General features: G+C 34.2%; 2 protein-coding genes and 2 non-coding genes across 4 annotated transcripts; 3 read left to right on the top strand and 1 right to left on the bottom strand.

Annotated features, from left to right (window-relative positions):
* The first annotated feature begins 3,908 nt into the window (after positions 1–3,908).
* TRNAH-GUG lies at positions 3,909–3,980 on the top strand. Its single transcript has one exon. It is a non-coding gene; the product is annotated as a tRNA-His (tRNA).
* A 1,055-nt stretch (positions 3,981–5,035) lies between these two features.
* LOC109015472 lies at positions 5,036–7,416 on the top strand. The gene is made up of 5 exons (XM_018997948.2): positions 5,036–5,762; positions 6,235–6,356; positions 6,433–6,473; positions 6,563–6,661; positions 7,097–7,416. The coding sequence occupies exons 1-5, from the start codon at positions 5,186–5,188 to the stop codon at positions 7,266–7,268; spliced, it is 1,011 nt and encodes a 336-aa protein (XP_018853493.1). The 5' UTR covers positions 5,036–5,185; the 3' UTR covers positions 7,269–7,416.
* A 2,159-nt stretch (positions 7,417–9,575) lies between these two features.
* TRNAL-UAA lies at positions 9,576–9,658 on the top strand. Its single transcript has one exon. It is a non-coding gene; the product is annotated as a tRNA-Leu (tRNA).
* A 387-nt stretch (positions 9,659–10,045) lies between these two features.
* On the bottom strand, positions 10,046–16,111 carry LOC109015482 (glucomannan 4-beta-mannosyltransferase 9-like). The gene is made up of 9 exons (XM_018997956.2): positions 15,172–16,111; positions 14,944–15,042; positions 13,539–13,791; positions 12,872–12,982; positions 12,635–12,771; positions 12,083–12,196; positions 11,722–11,921; positions 11,230–11,424; positions 10,046–10,649 (listed from the first exon to the last, which is right to left on the bottom strand). Exons 1-9 carry the CDS (start codon positions 15,508–15,510, stop codon positions 10,484–10,486), a joined length of 1,614 nt encoding a protein of 537 aa, XP_018853501.1. The 5' UTR covers positions 15,511–16,111; the 3' UTR covers positions 10,046–10,483.
* Between the last annotated feature and the right edge of the window lie 2,873 nt (positions 16,112–18,984).

Genomic DNA, 18,984 nt, shown 5'->3' with positions numbered 1-18,984 from the left:
CTTGTATAAGATTTGTCTATTTGCAACTTGTATATAACATTATTCATATATATTATATGCTCTTGAAAATGAATCTATTTAGCTATATTTTGGATTGCATTTTTATTCTTTATTATTTAAAATAAATAAAAACAGCAACAAATAATAGTTTTTGTATGTCGTAATTAATGGTTTAAAATTTTTTTTTTAATATACTGAGAGTAATTATGACAGTGAGTTTTGCTATACATTAACTACTATTTATCTCCACACTCTACATCTGACAGTTTTTTTTTCATAAGGTGTAAGATATTTTTCATAGAATGTGAGGTGTGAGGTAATGAATAGTAATTGATGAGAATAATTATTCTTATGACAATTCCATTGCAATCCGTTTGTTTTCGTAGAATGAGTAAATACTAAATGCTATATCTCTACCACTATTCACTATAATATAATTTTATTGCAGTGAAATAAAAAGTAGAATGAGATTGTAATTCCCGTTTTATGCTTCATGTTGTGTCATCCTATTAATAAATCAACGATAATAATTAAAAAATAAATCAATAAATTAAGACTTAGACATGCGTATTCAATGATACATCTAATCATTTTACATAGAAGATGTCTGGATTTAAGTAAGATCGAGAAGCTGAATGAGGACTTTCTTGGCCTAGGGGTGGCGCGTGACCTCAAATACAATGCTTCTAGCTTTTATATATAAATATATACACTTTTAGGAACTGTTTGAATAGTAAAATGAGATGAGATGAGATGATTTTAGATAAAAATAAAAAGTTAAATAAAATATAGTTAAAATATTATTATTATTTTGAGATTTGAAAAAATTGAATTATTTATTATATTTAATATAAAAATTTTAAAAAATTATAATGATAAGATGAAATCGTTTATCTATCCAAACAGTTTCTTATAACCATCTCCTATATTCCTTCCTTTCCAAATACGTCTTTGCCTTCTATCTGCATCTTTAATCCATCTTTGCTCTAATTAACGTGATAGCTAGACATGATGCGTGGGCCAATCTTTCTTAACTTTATTTTCAAGGACTGTGGACAGTGATTAAGCCACTTGATCACGAAAACTCTGATTACAGTAATTATTACCAGAATTATTGATTAAGCTCTGTTTGATATTAAAGTGTTTATCTTATTTTATCATTATAAATTTTTTAAATTTTTATATAAAATATAATAAATAATTTAATTTTTTCAAATCTTAAAATAATAATAATAATATTAAAAAATAATATTATAATAATATTTTATTCAATTTTTAATATTTCAACTCATCTCATTTCAATTAATTACTATACAAACTGCACCTTAAAGAGTCCTTAATAGCGGTCGATGATGAAGATTATAACTAGCTACCTCTAGCGCTAGCTTGCGCCAGGGTGATAACAAGTTTAAAAAAATTTTTATCAATATAAAGTATGAAAATAAATAGTGATTAATAAATAGTATTGTTGATTAAACTTACTTTTTACGTTTTTATGGAGTTGCCTGCCGATCGAGTTGGGTACGCACGTGAGCTTTCTAGCTAGCTAGCTATAACCAATGCCTGGCCTTACATTTAGAAAGATTATTCAACTTAGAATAAATAATTAGACTTATGAGAGGTTTGGATTCAGAGATGAGTTGAGATGGGTTGAGATGGTAGTAGAATAAAAGTTGAATTATTTATTATATTTGGTGTGAAAATTTAGAAAAGTTATTTTGAAATTTGAAAAAGTTAAATTATTTATTATATTTTGTGTGAAGATTTGAGAAAGTTGTAATGATAAGTTGAGATGAGTTGAAGTAAATTTTGAATCTAAATATCTCCTTATTTTGTTTCCCCCCCGCCCAATTACCTTGTGGCGATCTTAATTTATTCTGTTTTAATTTAAAGTAGCAGTAGTACTACTACTTGTACGTACTAGAGAAAACTTTGGCACCTAATTCAATGGCTCATGCATGAGTAGTACTAGTACTACTGCATCTGATCTGTGCCACGATTAACGTCGGCCCACCGTTAATATATATGGACTCAAATTAAAGCTAGCATATATATATATATATATATATAGATTTGATTCTCACGATCGAGGTCTACGAAACCCTAAATGCAAATGGAGGAAAAGAAAATGATCAGTACCCATGGAATTAGGTAGCTAGCGTGCACAGTACTGCACACATGGAAATGTGATAGTACTCGTGGCCGGGTATCTCTCTATATACCTTTATACCCTTATCATATTCCGCCAACAACTACTTTAGTTAATTGGAAGCTAAGGTGCCGTACGTACGTCAAACAAATTTCAATTTAAATAACCATGCATTAAGGGTTAAACTCGAGTGTCAACCCTGATCAGCCCTATAAATCATATGATCAACGTACAATTTTATAATAAGATCACATCAAAGCATCTTTTTTTTTTTTTAAAAATAAAAAATAAAAAATAATAATAAAGATGTTAGAATCGAATTAGCTAGGTTTCATAACAAAAGTAGAGATTTCATTGGTACAGCTGACTGGGCCGGCTGAATTAAAGGACACAGAACAAACACGTACAACGTGTGAAGAGAGAAATAATTAGTACTACTGTCGGCTGCCTTTTGTTTCTGCTTACAACAAAGTCATGCAGTAAAGATAAAAGCTACATTCGTCGGGAGAAAAACCCTAGCTAGCTTAATTAATTAAGCTATAAATTATAAAGACAGATCAAGTTGTTAAAAAAACTACATATGTTATACATATGTTTATGCAAGTGCTGGGGACCGGAGCTACAACCAATGTTCTTAAACACATAGTACTTGTTCTTGTTCTTGTTCTTGTTCTTGTTGGTAATTACTATTACTACGACTTAATGGATATACCTACCTAATTGGCACCCAATGACAGTATATTATTATTATTATATATGCATCTGATCTATATCATATGCTTGCCACCATTGATCGATCAGTGATCGATCGTTATGGACACATGAACAAAATTAAAGCGCCTTGCATAGATTTGATTTTGCTTCTCAAAGCGCCTCATGTACGTACGTACGTACGTAGTCCGCTCATCCCTCCAAAAACCCTAAAAATTAAATACAAAAAAGAAGAGAGATCAAGTACTGTCCAAGCTGCTAGGATCGACGCGGAAATGCATGAGAATCAACATTTCTTTTCTCTTAAGCAATGGATCAGATTGTTGTCGGGGGCATTCAAACCCAACATCGATCTCATCCATGATCGATCAGATCATTATAACCGATATGATCTCATGTACGTGTGACTTAGGGCAAAAGCCACCGGCATGATCTGGGCCACCTCTTAATTGCTTGCTACCTGGAAATTCTAGTAGTATTACTTTCAACCCATTATATTTGCGTGTGTGTATGACAAGAAACATATAAAGTGGGTCTCCAATATCCTTTGATACCTTTAGCCTCCGATTGGATATTAAAAATATCTCAAATCATATGAGAATAATAATGAAATAGTTTATAAATAATAGTAAAATAATCTGAGAACAATTGTGTTCCTCTAAACACAGTCTTAATAAATATTTCATTATTCCCCTCTTCATCTCATCATGCATAGTACTATTAATAGACTAATACTATATATAATCGTAAAATATGCAAACGCACACAATCACTTAAAAAAAGAGTAAATTTTATTATTAAAAAATTAATTTTTTTTTTCATGTGAACCCTATATTTATTCTTTTTTTTTTAAAAAAATTACACAATGATTCCGCATTCTACAACTTTAAATATTATTTCTCTTATTAATACGGCCAGCAGAACAAAGTTTCTTCTCAGTTCTCACCGGCCACCACATTGAAATTGAGTTTGAAAAAGTAGGCTGCTGGCTGATAAGGCTATCTACTTTTAATTACCTATTTTTATTATCGTACAAGAATACAAAATTGTGGCTGTAGTTTAGTGGTAAGAATTCCACGTTGTGGCCGTGGAGACCTGGGCTCGAATCCCAGCAGCCACATTCTTTTTCATATTTTTAGATTGTATGTTCTTTTGTACATTTTATATAACTCCATCTATAGCATGAATTAATGTCTACTAATTAGTACAGACCCATGAGCCACATGACATACCTTACCTGGGCCTGTGAGTGAAAACCCCAGACCCAAACCCTTCAGGTTTTCACATGTATTGAGTGGCTTCTTTGGGCCCCCACGTAACTCTAACATGGGCCGATAGAAATAGAAAAAAGAACTAACATCCTATAGATAACTTTAAATATAATAAAAAAATATTACTATATTTAAACACATCAAATCAAAAGTAAAAGTCAAAATAAAGTTTAAAATAATATTATTATATTATATAATTGTATACAAGTTGTTATTTAGTAGTAATTTTATTATTTTCCAAAAAAATTTCAAAAAAAAAAAAGATTTCAAAATTGTTTCCTCATTATTAAATTAATATTACTCTTGTCAATTCAAGCAAAAATTCTAAAAAAAAAAAAGAACTTGGTAAAAGGGGGTTTAAGGGACATTTGACCCTCGATAATGATGTGGCAAAAAGGGTGGATCACTGGATGTGGCACTACTCCATTGAAAAAGACTAAACGGGGGAGAAATTAATGCGTGGGAAAAGAAGAGGCTTTTTATATATAAATAATATAATTCATCATCACCTTGGAAATAATGACTAAATGGCATATAGAGACAAAAAAAGAAATTTTTTTGTTGTATATATAGATTTGACTTAATACGTCAACTATAACTTATTACAGCGAGTTTATAACCATTTCGTTTGTTAAATAACACGTGACCTGCTCACAGCTGCTGCTGCACGTGCAACTCGCCGGGAAGTTTACAGCTGTCAAGTCTTAGGCAAGATTATACCCTTAATTAAACATGAAGATTTTCTTTATTTCTAATTCAAATTTAAGTTTTTTTTATTTTTATTTTTATTTTTTTTTCTAATCTAAATTTAAGAGTTTTAAATAGAATGTTTATTTTTCTGTCTCTTCTATTATTTATGCACTATCAAGATTAAAAAATGGGAAAATTTATTTTCTCCAAAATTATTTGCTTCGCTTTTCCCGTCGCAGGGAGAAAGCTGCGAGTCGGGTCATACTATATAGTGGCATCGATGTTGGGAGAGAATGGGTGCGTAGGTTAAGCACCAGTAACCACCCAAGCGCATCGTACACTCGCCTACTTTGCTTTCTCTGTCATGCTCGCTGTACTGTGCGTGCGCCCCAAGCCTTGGATCCTCTCCTCCTCCTCCTCCGTCCACGGCTCGCAGGCTCATCATTATCCGTACAGCAGCCGGATACGCCGGAGTCCGATACATTTCGTTGGCTTCCGCGGAGACCGGCAGCCTCGTCGCCACCACTCTAATGCTTGTCGGCTTGAAGGTTCGTTCGGCGGTGGTGCAGCGTCCATATGGCACGCGATCATGCCCTGCGGAGCCGCCGGTATACCGAGCGATCTCCTGCTCCGGCGGAAGGCGATGCTCAGGCGTGAGCGGAGTGGGGAGGGGTCGTGGAATGCCGCGTGGGATGCACGCCCCGCCCGGTGGCTTCACCTGCCCGACTCAGCTCGGCTGCTCTTTGGCGTCTGCGCGTGCCTCACGCCGCTGGATTTGGCAATCGATGGCAATCCTGAGGCGGCAGTTTTGGAAGAAAAAATCGAAGCTTGCGATTCAATTGACTTGAACGCTTGCAAGATTAATGAGCTCGTCGGTCGCGATGTAATCGACTCAAACGCTAATAAGAACAGTGATGGCTCTGCTGATTACAGGGTCACAGGTCACTTGCATTACATACTAATTGTCTTCATCTTTTGTTTCAGTTCTCGATTTTTTTTTTCTAAAAATGAAACTCGAGTTGATGAATAAGTTATCGATGAAGTTAATCTTTTTAGCTGGATTCAGTTTCTTAAGGTTTGTTTTCAGCGTAAAGTTATGATAGTTAATGAACTATTAGTATAATCATAATAGTATAAATCTATTTAATATGGATGATTCGTATGAATTTATATTAAACCCAATTTGATTAATAAGTTAATTTTAAATGTTGGAAGTCTTTGTTCAGGTGTTGTTAATTTCTCTTAAATTGCAGTAACTATTAAATAACAGGAAATTCCACTGAATATTTGACATCGAATGAATATTCTGTGTGAAGAATGGATTCAAAAGTTTTCCAAGTGATTGTTTAATGTGGCGGAATTTTTTATAATAGTGAAGTACTTGTTCTATTTATGTTGATGATGTCATTACAGGGGTGCTGGCGGATGGTCGATGCCTATTTAGAGCATTAGCACATGGGGCTTGCTTGAGAATTGGGGAAGAAGCTCCGGATGAGAATCGTCAGAGAGAACTTGCTGATGAATTAAGAGCTCAGGTATGGCTAATAAGAACCCATTTTTATTCGTTGAAATTAGAATAACCTTGATTTCTAACCAGGTGTGGTATTGTAGGTTGTAGATGAGCTTTTGAAGAGGCGGAAGGAAACAGAATGGTAAGATTTGTGATAATTGGTTTCTTAGTGTGCATTGAATTGGTTAGTTCGCCAAATTGTGATTGATTTTCTTTAGGTAATATGTATAGGTTCATTGAAGGAGATTTTGATGCATATGTGAAGAGAATTCAACAACCCTATGTGTGGGGTGGAGAACCTGAATTGCTGATGGCTTCTCACGTTTTGAAGTGAGTTTCAGATGATTTTTTTTTTCCCCTTTTTGTCCCAAGGATTTAATAAACCATTTTCCAATCTTTCGACTAATATGATATCTAAAATCCATTTGCATGAGAACCTGAATCCTCATTTTGATGATTGTGCTTGGAGTTTTCACCGTTCATTACATATAGAAAATGTTCATCCTTATGCCTGGGGAGTTGGGACAGTTGAATTACACTTCCATGAAATAATTCGCTGTTATTTGTGATTATATGTTACAATTGTGAGATTGAGAGTTCATAAATGGAAGGATGTGGAACTTGATAGTGTGTGAACATGATGGAGTCTCTGTCTCAACAATTGATCCACATTGAAACAGAACAACTTTACATAACATGTTGAAGCTGTGTGATCTATATACTTGTATTAAGCCCCGAATCTAATGTGCTCTATTTATACTTCAGGACTCCAATATCTGTCTTCATGTTAAATAGAAGCTCAGGTGGTTTGGTAAACATAGCAAAGTATGGTGAAGAATATCAAAAGGATGAAGAGAGCCTCATCAATGTTCTGTTTCATGGGTATGGTCACTATGACCTATTGGAATCATTCTCAGAAGATACTTGCCTGAAATAAACGGGTATAAGTTGGGTACGATTTATAGAAATTTTACGAATAAGTGAAAACAATCTTCAGAAGATCTTACTTTTTCTTGGAGGATGTGTTTCCACCACTCGAGATACTGCATCAAGTCAAGTAATTTGCTGCAATAACGTCAATTTAAGCGTTAAGCTTGTTCAATTTTGTAGGTTCTACCTTTTTGTTTTTTCTTGAGAATTTCAAACTTCATTATACTCATCAAATTGGCGAGGTTAATTTTTTAGCACTCGAGTTGTTTTTTGGTTTCTTAAAAGGTGGTATTGATGATCATTTTAACATTTGGGTGTCATTTATCCTTCATATGCTATTATAGGGGGGGTGGAATCCAGTATTGTGGCAGTAGCCACTAGGTAGAAATACCTGATGTCGATCTTGTGAAGTATAAGGGTAGTATAATTGCAAAGATTTTGGGTGGGCAAGGGAATTGTGGACAATGAAGCTGCTTTCCCCAGGCTGCCTTCTACATGTCTCTTCAATTTTGACGATTTGATGTTGAGTTATTTATTACATGAAGCTGATTACCAAACAGCCGATCCTGCTCTTTTCTGAATTTGAGATTCGTTATTTACTCTATATATAGCAGCTCTAACCCGTGCCATTTTGTTGGGATAGAATATTGATATTATTGATGATATCAACTTATTTTATGGATTCAATTTTTGAGATGTGTTGGATAGTCAAGAAACAATGCACGGTGGATTATAAAAATGTGGAGTGGCTTCTACTTGCTTTGAAACTTTATGCAGTAAGCATGGCCTATGATTGGCCTATGATTTGTGGTTTTGGATGACCACAAGTGTTCGGTCGTTAGGGCGGTTTTTTTTTTTTTTGTTTTTGTTTTTGTTTTTTTTCTCAAGCAAGCAAACATTTCATAGACTAAGGAGTTACAAGATATAAAATTCAATGAGGTGGGAGTCCCCAACAATCATTCCAAAATCAACACATACAACATACGAGAAATAAAACAGAGAGATTTGGAGCTAAAAATTAGGCTCCCACCCATTTCCCATGTGGGGAAGCCGCTTGAAGTGATTTTTACATAATTTGATAAACAGACTATAAAACTATAACTAGAAATCGTAGTGGATTGTTGTGTGCTGCACTTTGCTGGTTTGGTCTGGGCTGGTTGAAGGAGACTTTCACGATCATTTATCTTTAATCATTGGTTAGGAAAAATGGGAACATAGGGAAGTAGCAACTAGGAGATTGATCGATTTGTCGGCAAATGACCAAAACTGGTTGTAGAGGCGCGTGTAGGTTATGTGTCACTCTTGGGAAGAAGGTGAAAGTCGGATCTAAGAGATTCGAAGTTGTTGACCCTGATGGTGCCGTGCGTGGCGGGTGCAGACTCCCCATGGTGCGGCAGCGCATGAGACTCATGCGCAGTGTGAGCTGCATGTCAGATATATGCGCTGCTCTTTTGGTTGGTTTTCGTCTGTCATCTAACAGATCGGCAGCTAGAGAATTTGGTGATGGGAAACGTGGCGGTCGTAGGAGGTCGGTAAGCAGCAGATCGACGCATCTCGATGCTACGGATGGAAAATAAAAGAAAAATTGGGAAAAAATTGATAGACAGGTCCGACATTGGCCAAACAAGGGGAGGGGCCGAAGATGAAGATGAGAGGATTATATTGATATGCTGGAAGAGAGAAAAAGTATTGCCTGGAAGAGAAAAAATTGAAAAGGGTGATTCTCGTTAGGGTGGTTCTTATTTGTATAATACTTATCTAAAGTGATTGATCAATTGGCTCGTTTGGATAGTCAAATGAGATAAAATAGCTTTAGATGAATTGAATAAAATATTATTATAATATTAATTTTTAATATTATTATTGTTTTGAGATTTAAAAAAGTTAAATTGTTTGTTGTATTTTGTATGAAAATTTAAAAAAATTATAATGATAAGATGAAATGAAATGGATTGAGAATATTTCTATATCTAAATAAATATATAAAGGATTGATTAAATTTAAGTGTTGTTTGTTTCTTGAAAGACAACTTTAAACTAATGGGAAAATTATGTTTAAAAAATAATTTAATTTTATATTGTACTCTCGTAGTACATGCTATGGAAGTTAAAGCCTTTGGGATCAGGTGGGAAGATTGTCTGCTCCTCCGCCACCTGCAACATGTTGTGCAGCGTGTCCTATTCAGAATGCATCCAGTGAGAGATTTCATGGTTGACTGACTGCGTGAAAATGCCCCCCGGGGGATCGAACGGTTTAGGTTTCTAAGTGTATTATTTATAATTTAATACTTATTTTAATCACAGTAGACAGTCTAGCTGGTTTGCCCGAGAGGTTAAGGGGGAAGACTTAAGATCTTCTGCACATAAGTGCGCATGGGTTCGAACCCCATAGCCAGCATCATTTTCTAAATTTTTCCAAATTATTGATTATCATTTATGCCTGTGATGTCGTTAAAAATTGGTTTTGCCTTATTATTTAGTTTGAAACTAAAGTCTCGTTTGCTTTCGTAGATGATATGAGATGAGATAAGTTAATATAAAATATTATTAGGATATATAGTTTTAATATTATTTTTGTTTTAGAATTTAAAAAAATTGAATCGTTTATTTTATTTTATATGAAAATTTAAAAAAATTATAATGATGAGATGGGATGAGATATTTTGTGAAAACGAACGAGGTCTTAAAGTTCTGTATTGGGTTCATCATTCGTGTAGTTTCATTAAGTTTTTTTCTAATATTGGAAATTTGAGACAAAAAAAAAAAAACAAGGATTATAGATGGATAGTCTTGTGAAACTTTCAACTCTTATTCCAACTCCAATAGCTTTCTAGAGAACAAACAAATTCCCAAACAAATTCTCTGTTACAAACAGTACTTGAGCAAACCTATCTAGAAAGTATGCACAATCTACTTCTGGTCAACAATACAGATACTTGCTTGTTGCATCCTTTCATTATAATGAACTGCAGATAGATTAAAAAAAAAAAAAACTGTTCCTTGAATTACACTTATACAACTTCGTTTGACTACTACACCCACAAGTATGTGATTTGTGTTTCAATAATTTCTCCAAATAAAAGAATGACCAGTCTTTGTTTTAATAAGCTGAAACAGAAACTTTTCTGAATAAAAGAAGCTCCAGAAGAACCGTGTTTTCATCTTCTGTTGGGGAGAACAAAATAAATAGACTTGAGATTATTCTTTGCCAAACGAGTTGCAGCTACGAGTTGGGGACAAAGGTGCCAACATAACCAACCCCTACAATGAAGAAGGCAATGGATTGGAGAAAAAGGTATATGAAGTAGCGGTTCTTCCCATCAAAGGTAATATCATAGCACCCACAGAAGAAGAGATAGGCCCCGACACCAAGCTCTAGCAAATGCAGCCTGTTTTTGTGCAATCAATAAACAAATGCAAGCCTTCATATCCTCAATAGAAAAAAAGAAAAAGAGAAACAAATGTAAACCTCTTATCCTCAATTTTCATGGTAGATGTAGGGATCAAATGCTTTGCTTTTCATTTCTAGGCAAACTTTATAAATGGAGGTGACATGCATCTATCTTCCTGGATTCCAACTCAATGGTTGGAACTTAATGCTGTAACAATTGTTGCAGAACATATCAAGGAAATGACAGAAAACATGAGGGACTTTAGAACAACCATTCCAGTTCAAGTATTAAGCATATCACTTGATATCACTTGATATTTTTCTCCTCTGTTTTCTGTATACCTAAAACACAGTCATTACTACTAAAGCACCCTAGTGCTCTACTTTCAGCTGCTCATTTTTTACTTTCCAACTTGGGAGAGATCCTCAAGGAGGTACCTAAAGCTCATTACACCTACTTGAGAATTGATATTATTCTGAGTACCCCAACATAGGATTCACCTTGTTACTTGGACAAGTGTAATTCAAGAGATTTTAAACATGTCATGGTAGTGATTCATAATTACGGGTAATAATACCTTCCTCCAACCTTGAAGCGCGGTTTCCTGGGAGCTTTGGTTCCTAATTTTGTTTTGAGAGCATCTCCCAATTTCTCAGTGACAATCCATTCATTTACTTTCCCTGCCTCAAGCAGACCTATAAATGTCGCCTTAGTCCGGTGCAGTGACATGACATTCTCGAAGAGGATCCAGAAGATCAGTAGATGGAATGATCTGCAAGATGACATAAAGTTAAAGCGTGTTTAGAAATTAATAAAACTAGAATTGATAAGAAATGTCTATTAGGTTATCCTTCATATATAGCTAGTAGTTCCGACGGATTGCTAGAATAGGCCATGTTTGAACCAAGTTTGGACATAGCATGATCCCACAAAGTAATGACAGCCAATTCACACCCCATTGTAACCCTATGGGTTGGACTTGAGCAGGTCAGAATTTCTGGCAGACTAATGCAATCTACAACATTACAACTTGCTTGCTAAAAAGAGAGAATATTGAAACGAGAGAGACCTTGGAGTTCCAACCGCATTGAGGAGAGTAATGATAGAAGGAATGTAGACGGCACCCCACTTGGGAACTTCCACTTCAGGAACCAAGACTGTTGCCGGCAAAACGACACAGTAAAAGACGAATGTGACAATATGACCTACGATCTTACGGACAAAGAAAAAGCTGTAGATAACGTAAAACTTCTTCCACAGTGAGACTTTCTGCAATACATTGTAAAAAAAAAAAAAAAAGTGTCAACAAAGTAAACATTAGACCTAAAAACTGAATTAAAAAAAATTATTCCTTTGGCCTCACGTTTCTATCATTAATTATCATTCTAAATGGAGCAGAAAACATTAAGAGAAGGTAAGAAGAAGCATACCTTGTTTCTTATAATTTCCATGGCCATTTTTCGGAAGAGATTAGCAGGGCCACAAGACCATCTGTGCTGCTGATAACGAAAGGCTTTCAAAGAACTAGGCAATTCATTTTTCACCTGAAATTTATAATCACATTTATGTTAGATCAAACTTGAAAAGGCCAAATAATAACAACTTGGTACAGGATAAGTCCAGAGAAAACTTGACAGATATAAGTAACGACACAAGTGAATTATTAATTGAATAAAATAGGTAGAGCCAAAACAAAGAGCTGCATATGAATTATAGAACTAGAAAACTAGGAGCAAAGGTTTCAACTGAAAAACTTATTTCAAGTGAGACAATTCTCATACTAAGCAAGATGATCTTGACTATTCCAGAATCAAGCCCCAGGTTTTTATCCACATTTCTTTTTCATCCATAAATGGGCCTTGTGCTATTTCATTGAGGTAGAGATTTAGTCAATGAAATGTTTAATGAAAAGCCCACTGCTAGAGGACAGAAATCAGTCTAAAACTAATTTTGTTTGCTTTGCAGGGTTATATTGTTAATACCTTGAGGTCACTAACATATACAAATTTCCAGCCTTTAAGGGTAGCTCGGACAGCCAAATCCATATCCTCCACTGTGGTGCGGTCCTTCCATCCTCCAGCCTCATTTAGCGCTGAAATTCTCCAGACACCAGCCGTCCCTGTATCAAGTTCTCAATGTTATATGACTGAATCTCATATAGAAGCTTATTATGTAGAGAAATACAAAAAATGTCAGCTCGTTTGGTAAATATGGTTTACCATTGAAACCGAAGAAGGCATATGTTGAGGACCCCACTTCTTGCTCCACTGTGAAATGGTAATCCAGGGACATCTCTTGCATCCTTGTCATTAAGCATTCGTTAGCATTAACTGCAATAATATGTGGCCATCAGACTTCTCTCCCAAAAGTTTACTGTTTAGATGTTTGGCAAAATAATGAAAACTAATCCTTTCCTCTCGGGTTTCATAGAGATTGTTCAACAGAAACTTAAAAATTGAAGAGGAAGCCCTGCCAATTGATTCAAGTTGAGATTTTATGATAATATAATCAAGTAGGCAAAAAATGTAGAATTTATGATAAGATTAAGCATTGTCTAAGAAGATATGGCTGAGAGTCTTCCATTCAGTTCATCCTAAGTTGCATACTTGGGGGGCAAAAATACTTTCCGAAACCGAACGAAAGGAATCCTTCATCAGCATAATTGAGAATCTAAATACACATGTAAGCAGCAATTCTATTGACCCTAGCTGTGCAATGTCCCAACTCCCAGGATGGTTTAACAAAAACGACGAAACGGGAGAATTTATTTATTTTTATAATGGCGGAGCAGCCATGAAATGTAGTTACTTTTATACATATATATACAAAGACTATTGGCTCATCCAAGAAACAAGGATTAACCAAGCTTAATCAAGTTTAAATTACCGAATTTCCAGCGAGCTTGAACAAGAGCTATTTCTGGGTTGTGAGCAAGAAAAGGTATGGTGCGCCATAGAAAATCAGGCTCAGGTTGGAAATCAGCATCAAAGATAGCCACGTAGTCGCACATTTTGACGTAGCTGTGCTTCATGCCTTCTCTAAGAGCCCCTGCTTTGTACCCATTTCTGTTGTCTCTGATCTCGTACTTTATGTTTATGCCTTTGCTTACCCATCTTTGGCATTCTACTTCTACCAGGTCCTGGAAATGTTTTGTATGAGTACGACTCGGGCAATTTTTGGGTTTTCATGGATATATAATTGTTCTTTGAAGTGTAACCTTTAAAGGAAAAGTTTTTTTTTTTAAGTAATTTACAATTTCTTTTTACAATCATCTCTACATTAATTTTGTTTGAAATGAGGTGTATTTTTTACTTAATACTTTATAAAAATAACTAATAGTAAAAAGGGTTATACATATATTATAAATTATAAAAATAAGAAATGGTGCTATCAGTTTTTTTCTTTTAAAGTATAATGAGTAGCTTATTGCATCAACTTTTAAGAGGGGCGACGTTAGAGTAGTATGTTTTTTAAAAGGTATATTAATATGACTACTGCTACATCTATAAAAGATTTATACAAAATAATTCTATAAATTGATGTAGTTTCATTTGATCTGTTAGATCTACTTTACAATAAAAATAAATTTACAATCTGACGAATCATATCAAGCCACATCAATTTATAAAATTATTTTTGTGTAATTCATTTGTAGCTAGGGTATTTCCCTATTAATATATCGTTTAGGCTGGTGACTCTACTAGAGCTTTGTTACTCATTATTTTCACATATTACACATCATTTTTTTTTTAATTTTTTTAATTTAATTTAATTTATTCTTCTTAAATTTATTGAATTATTCTACTTATCATCCATATATCAAACATTTTATAAGAGAAAAAAAAGTATGGTATGTGGTGTGTAGAAATGATGAATAGATTTTTCCTATTCAAAATCATAAAAAAAAAATTTCAATACTAAGTGCAAAATGAAAGCCACATTTACATTAACAAAAAATATATAATAACTATATATATAAAGAAATTAGAGACGGTCTCCAAAAGATAAAGGTATAGTTTGTAATTAATTCTACTCGGATAGATACGTTCTATGTTGTGATTTGCTTATAATTTAAATTATTTAGATCTTTATTTTATAGTTCATTCTTCAATTTTCTTTTTCTTTTTTAAAACGTTTTAAAATATTTAAAAAAATATAAAAATTCATTAATAATAACATTTAAAAAAAAATAAAATGCACTGAGGTAACTTTGATCAGTATACTAGAGGGATCTGACTAGCAATTTTTCTTATTTTATTTCTATTTTATTTAAGAGTAGGTGATGCCGAACCTTGATGGCTGGGTCAGTTGAATCGTCAAGAACTTGAATTATTATCCGATCAGATGGCCAAGAAAGCCCACATGCAGCTCCAATGGACAGCTGATACACCTATATATATACATCAAGTACGTTTCACTACTATATTATATAAATTAAAACTAAGATACAGAAACATCAAAGAAATAAATTATTTAATCAAAAGTTGGGAAGAGTAGTATTATATATTATTTTACAAACCTCTTTTTCATTGTACATAGGAATTTGAACCAGAACCATGGGGAAAGCTGAATGGCCAAGCTCCACATCGTCCCTGAAAGGCTCCCATTTGTAACGCTTCTCCGGCTTTTGTCCAAACAACTTCACAAAAACAATGACGATGCCCATGTACACTCGCTCTAAGAACAGCATTATCGACATGGCCAAGCACACTGCCAATGATAGTTTCAGCAGCGGCACAATCAGTGGTGCTTTGGCTTGTTGCCAAATCAATCCGATTTGAGCTGTAATGTCAATATCGCGGGCGCCTTGGAACGTGTCGGGAAGTATGGTCGCGGTTGAGAGCCGGCTGACGTCCATTGCTCTACTTTTTGTATTATTTTTCTATTTCTCTCTGATCTGTACGTGTGATCAGTGATCAGAGGGACAGAGAGAGCTCAATTTATGTGAATCTGTGAAATACTGATCTGGATCGGTTATAAAGGGAAGGCTCCGCTAGCATTGCGAAAAGAACACGAATGTTTTATTTCGTATGAGCAGCTAGCTAGCTTTTTTGGTTGAATTGCTGTGATTTTTGCTTCTGAGTTACGCCAAGGTGATAAGTGGGAGATCGAGCTGGACTGTTAGTGGACTCGATCATAGCATTTCTGCTGCAGAGGCAGACCCACTAGCTTCATGCATGATCACGGAAGATAGAAGTTTGAGATATCCAGTTTTAGAATATACTCAAACGTACTCACCCTAGATAGACCTCAAAGCAAGACATGCACTACAGAGAAAAACTAAGAATGCATGTGACACGAAAGAATATCCTCTTCTATATATCTGCCTTTGTTTCTGCACGGATCGAGGAGATCAGAGGGAGAGAATTAGCGCCTTGCTAGCTAGAGGGCAGCAGGCCAGCAGGTTTTGGTTATTATTGTTGGGGCTTATATAATTGCTTGGGTTTTGTTTTCTGGGTGTCTCTCTTATATGCATGCTGAGCGCTATATATATATATATATATCTTCTGAGAGATCAGCTCCAGTGTTGAAGCTGAAATTAGTGTGTTTTTATGATTAATATGTAAGAAAATTCAAAACAAGATTGGTCAAAGAGAAAGAGACCGTTGATCCGAAGCTAGCTCGCATTTCGCATTAATGACTGTCAGAATATTCAGACAGCGTTTAAATTAAATCTCTTCAATGAGAGAAAAGTTGAAAAGTTTGCAGAATTATTATTAATTATACTCAAACTAGTTTGGCTATCATTTTCATGATCATCGATGATCTAGTCTTGTGAAGGTGCAAGCTGGCTGCGAATGATAGATTATTTTATGGTCATCTGCAGGTTGATGAATTTTTAGATCACATGCAGCTCCAGTACAGTACTTATACGTACAAATTAACAAAAGATTGCTCGTGTAGAAGATGGTATGATCATCAGTACTATTACATCTGTAACAAAATATGATAAAAGGAGTTTATATATCTATAAAAAAAAAAAAAACTGTTTATTAGTAATAAGTTATTTCTAATGAAATAATTATTTCTTGTTAAATAAGTCTATTTTTATCGTAAGTAATCTTTCTCGTTATAAATAATTGATCACAAATACTCATTTTTCTTATAATATATATATATATGTAGGTATGTATGCATACATATGCATTAATATATATATATATAAGGTAATTTCTGATCAGACGTTGAAGACAGTACTCTTTTGAATACGCAAAATGACTGTACATCAGTTTTTTTATATAATAATGACTCTCCCGACCCACCCTTTAATCTTATAAATATCTCTCAAATCATTTTCTTGTTCATAAAGGTCTGTACTTCAACATGAGTTAAGTACTTTACTTAGCGCGAATGCATGTGCGTACAAGCATGCATGTATTCATGCACATAGTTTTGAAAGAACGCAGTGCAAGCTCCGTTACGTTATGAAATAAAATATTATTTTTTAATATTATTATTATTTTATAATTTAAAAAAATTGAATTAATTAATTTATTATATTTTATGTGAAAATTTATAAATATTATAATTATAAGATGAGATGAATTGAAGGTATTTTCAATCTAAACTAAACTTTAATCCTTAAGCAGACAACAGTACTACACGTACGTACCACCAACCTAAATAAAATCTTGAACATACAACCATTCGCATGTCGGCATGTGCAGTACGTGCACAAGCCCACCTGCACACAAAGGAGGAAAACATGCATGATGAATTTGAGAAAGAAAAAAAATTGATTAGATAAAGAAAAGAAAATCCCTTATATATATGATCATTGATCATAGTACGTGTCGGCCTTAATAATAGGATTAAATTATCTTGTAATTCTCTAGCTTGGGATCGCAGGTCATCAACAGAGACAGCTATATATATATATATATACACGTATATAAATGGCCGTGAACCGAAAATTAGGGTTTGGTAGTTAGAGTTTTCCCATCTATTACTTGCCAAAAGGCCTTAATTTCCCATCTACCAAAAAGTAGGGCATGGTTTTTTGACAACTGTTTAATTAATTGGCAGGGTATTAATTAATGATCTTCTTGTTCTGATCTACTGATTGTTGCATGCATGCGACTTAATTAAAGGTGCATGCAAGAGGCTGGAATGGAATAATATATATATATATAGATCGACAAGGTTGTGATCGGTAATTGGACTGTCAAATTATATACAGTCAAGGGTCTAATTTGTCTTAGATTGAGGTTTACATCATGATGTCCCTTGAAAGTTACACTACAAAAAAAATGAGCTTTTGTGGCAATTTAATTGCGACGAAAAGATTATTATTGATCAAAATAGATTCATTTTAACTGTAAATAGTCATTTTGTTGAAATTAATTGACCACAAATAAATAGTTTTCTTGTAGTGTTAACTAAATGATCATCGATCCGACTACTAGTGTACATATGTTTTAAACGTACAACTTTCTTTTTTGTACAAAAACATAATTACTAATTAATTGTTAGATCTCAAAAGATCAAAGTCATCCGATCGAGGAATTTATAATGCGCTCAATAATAATAATAATTAATAGATCATCAGCCCGGCATTAATAATTTTGCCTCAAGGAAAAGGAAGCATACAAAATAATATTCATAATTTCCATGCATATGATCCACGCGCTACAACACAACCCACATTTTGCGTCGGAGAAAATCGCTGCAATAGCTTAAATACTGGTTGCAAATTCTATTTCCCGTCCAAGCAATTTCAGGCGAAATCGGGCGCCTCAAAATGCTGCTTTTGGCCGACGCAACAAAAATTTAATGGTAGGAAAAGGCATCATTAGCGGCCATTTATGAACATCACGAATATTCATTAACGCCGAGTGTAGCTTTTTGCGACGGTAAATTTAGTGTCGCAAAAGGCCGTTGCATTGGGTCAATAATTAGCTTTTGCATCAACCATAAATAACGCCGCAAATATATATATTAAACGCAAAAAGCTAGTTATGTTGTAGTGACGTGTTATTACACCATCAATTATATACATGATGATTTTGGCTGCGAGCAAGAGAATATTACACGTACGTTGGTTAATGCATCGATCACTTCTGGCCGCGTGGCAAATAAATAATCAAGTTCCATATATATGCATGCGCGGCCAGAATATTATATATATATATATATATATAGGGGGGGTCCATTTAGCAGCTTGATTGAAAACATGAAAGATTGTGTTAGGATCATATCGAATGACCAAAGGTCAAGAATGATTAATATGATCAGAAAATCAAATGGGTTAATAATTCATGATATTGTTTATGATGATCATCATCATGATGACCATTGAAGTGGGTTTTCGATGTTTCTTAATTTGGTTGTA

The sequence above is a fragment of the Juglans regia genome, chromosome 14 (genome assembly GCF_001411555.2).
Source record: "Juglans regia cultivar Chandler chromosome 14, Walnut 2.0, whole genome shotgun sequence".
In the NCBI taxonomy this organism is placed as follows: Eukaryota; Viridiplantae; Streptophyta; class Magnoliopsida; order Fagales; family Juglandaceae; genus Juglans; species Juglans regia.
This window is presented reverse-complemented; position numbering and strand designations above follow the sequence as displayed.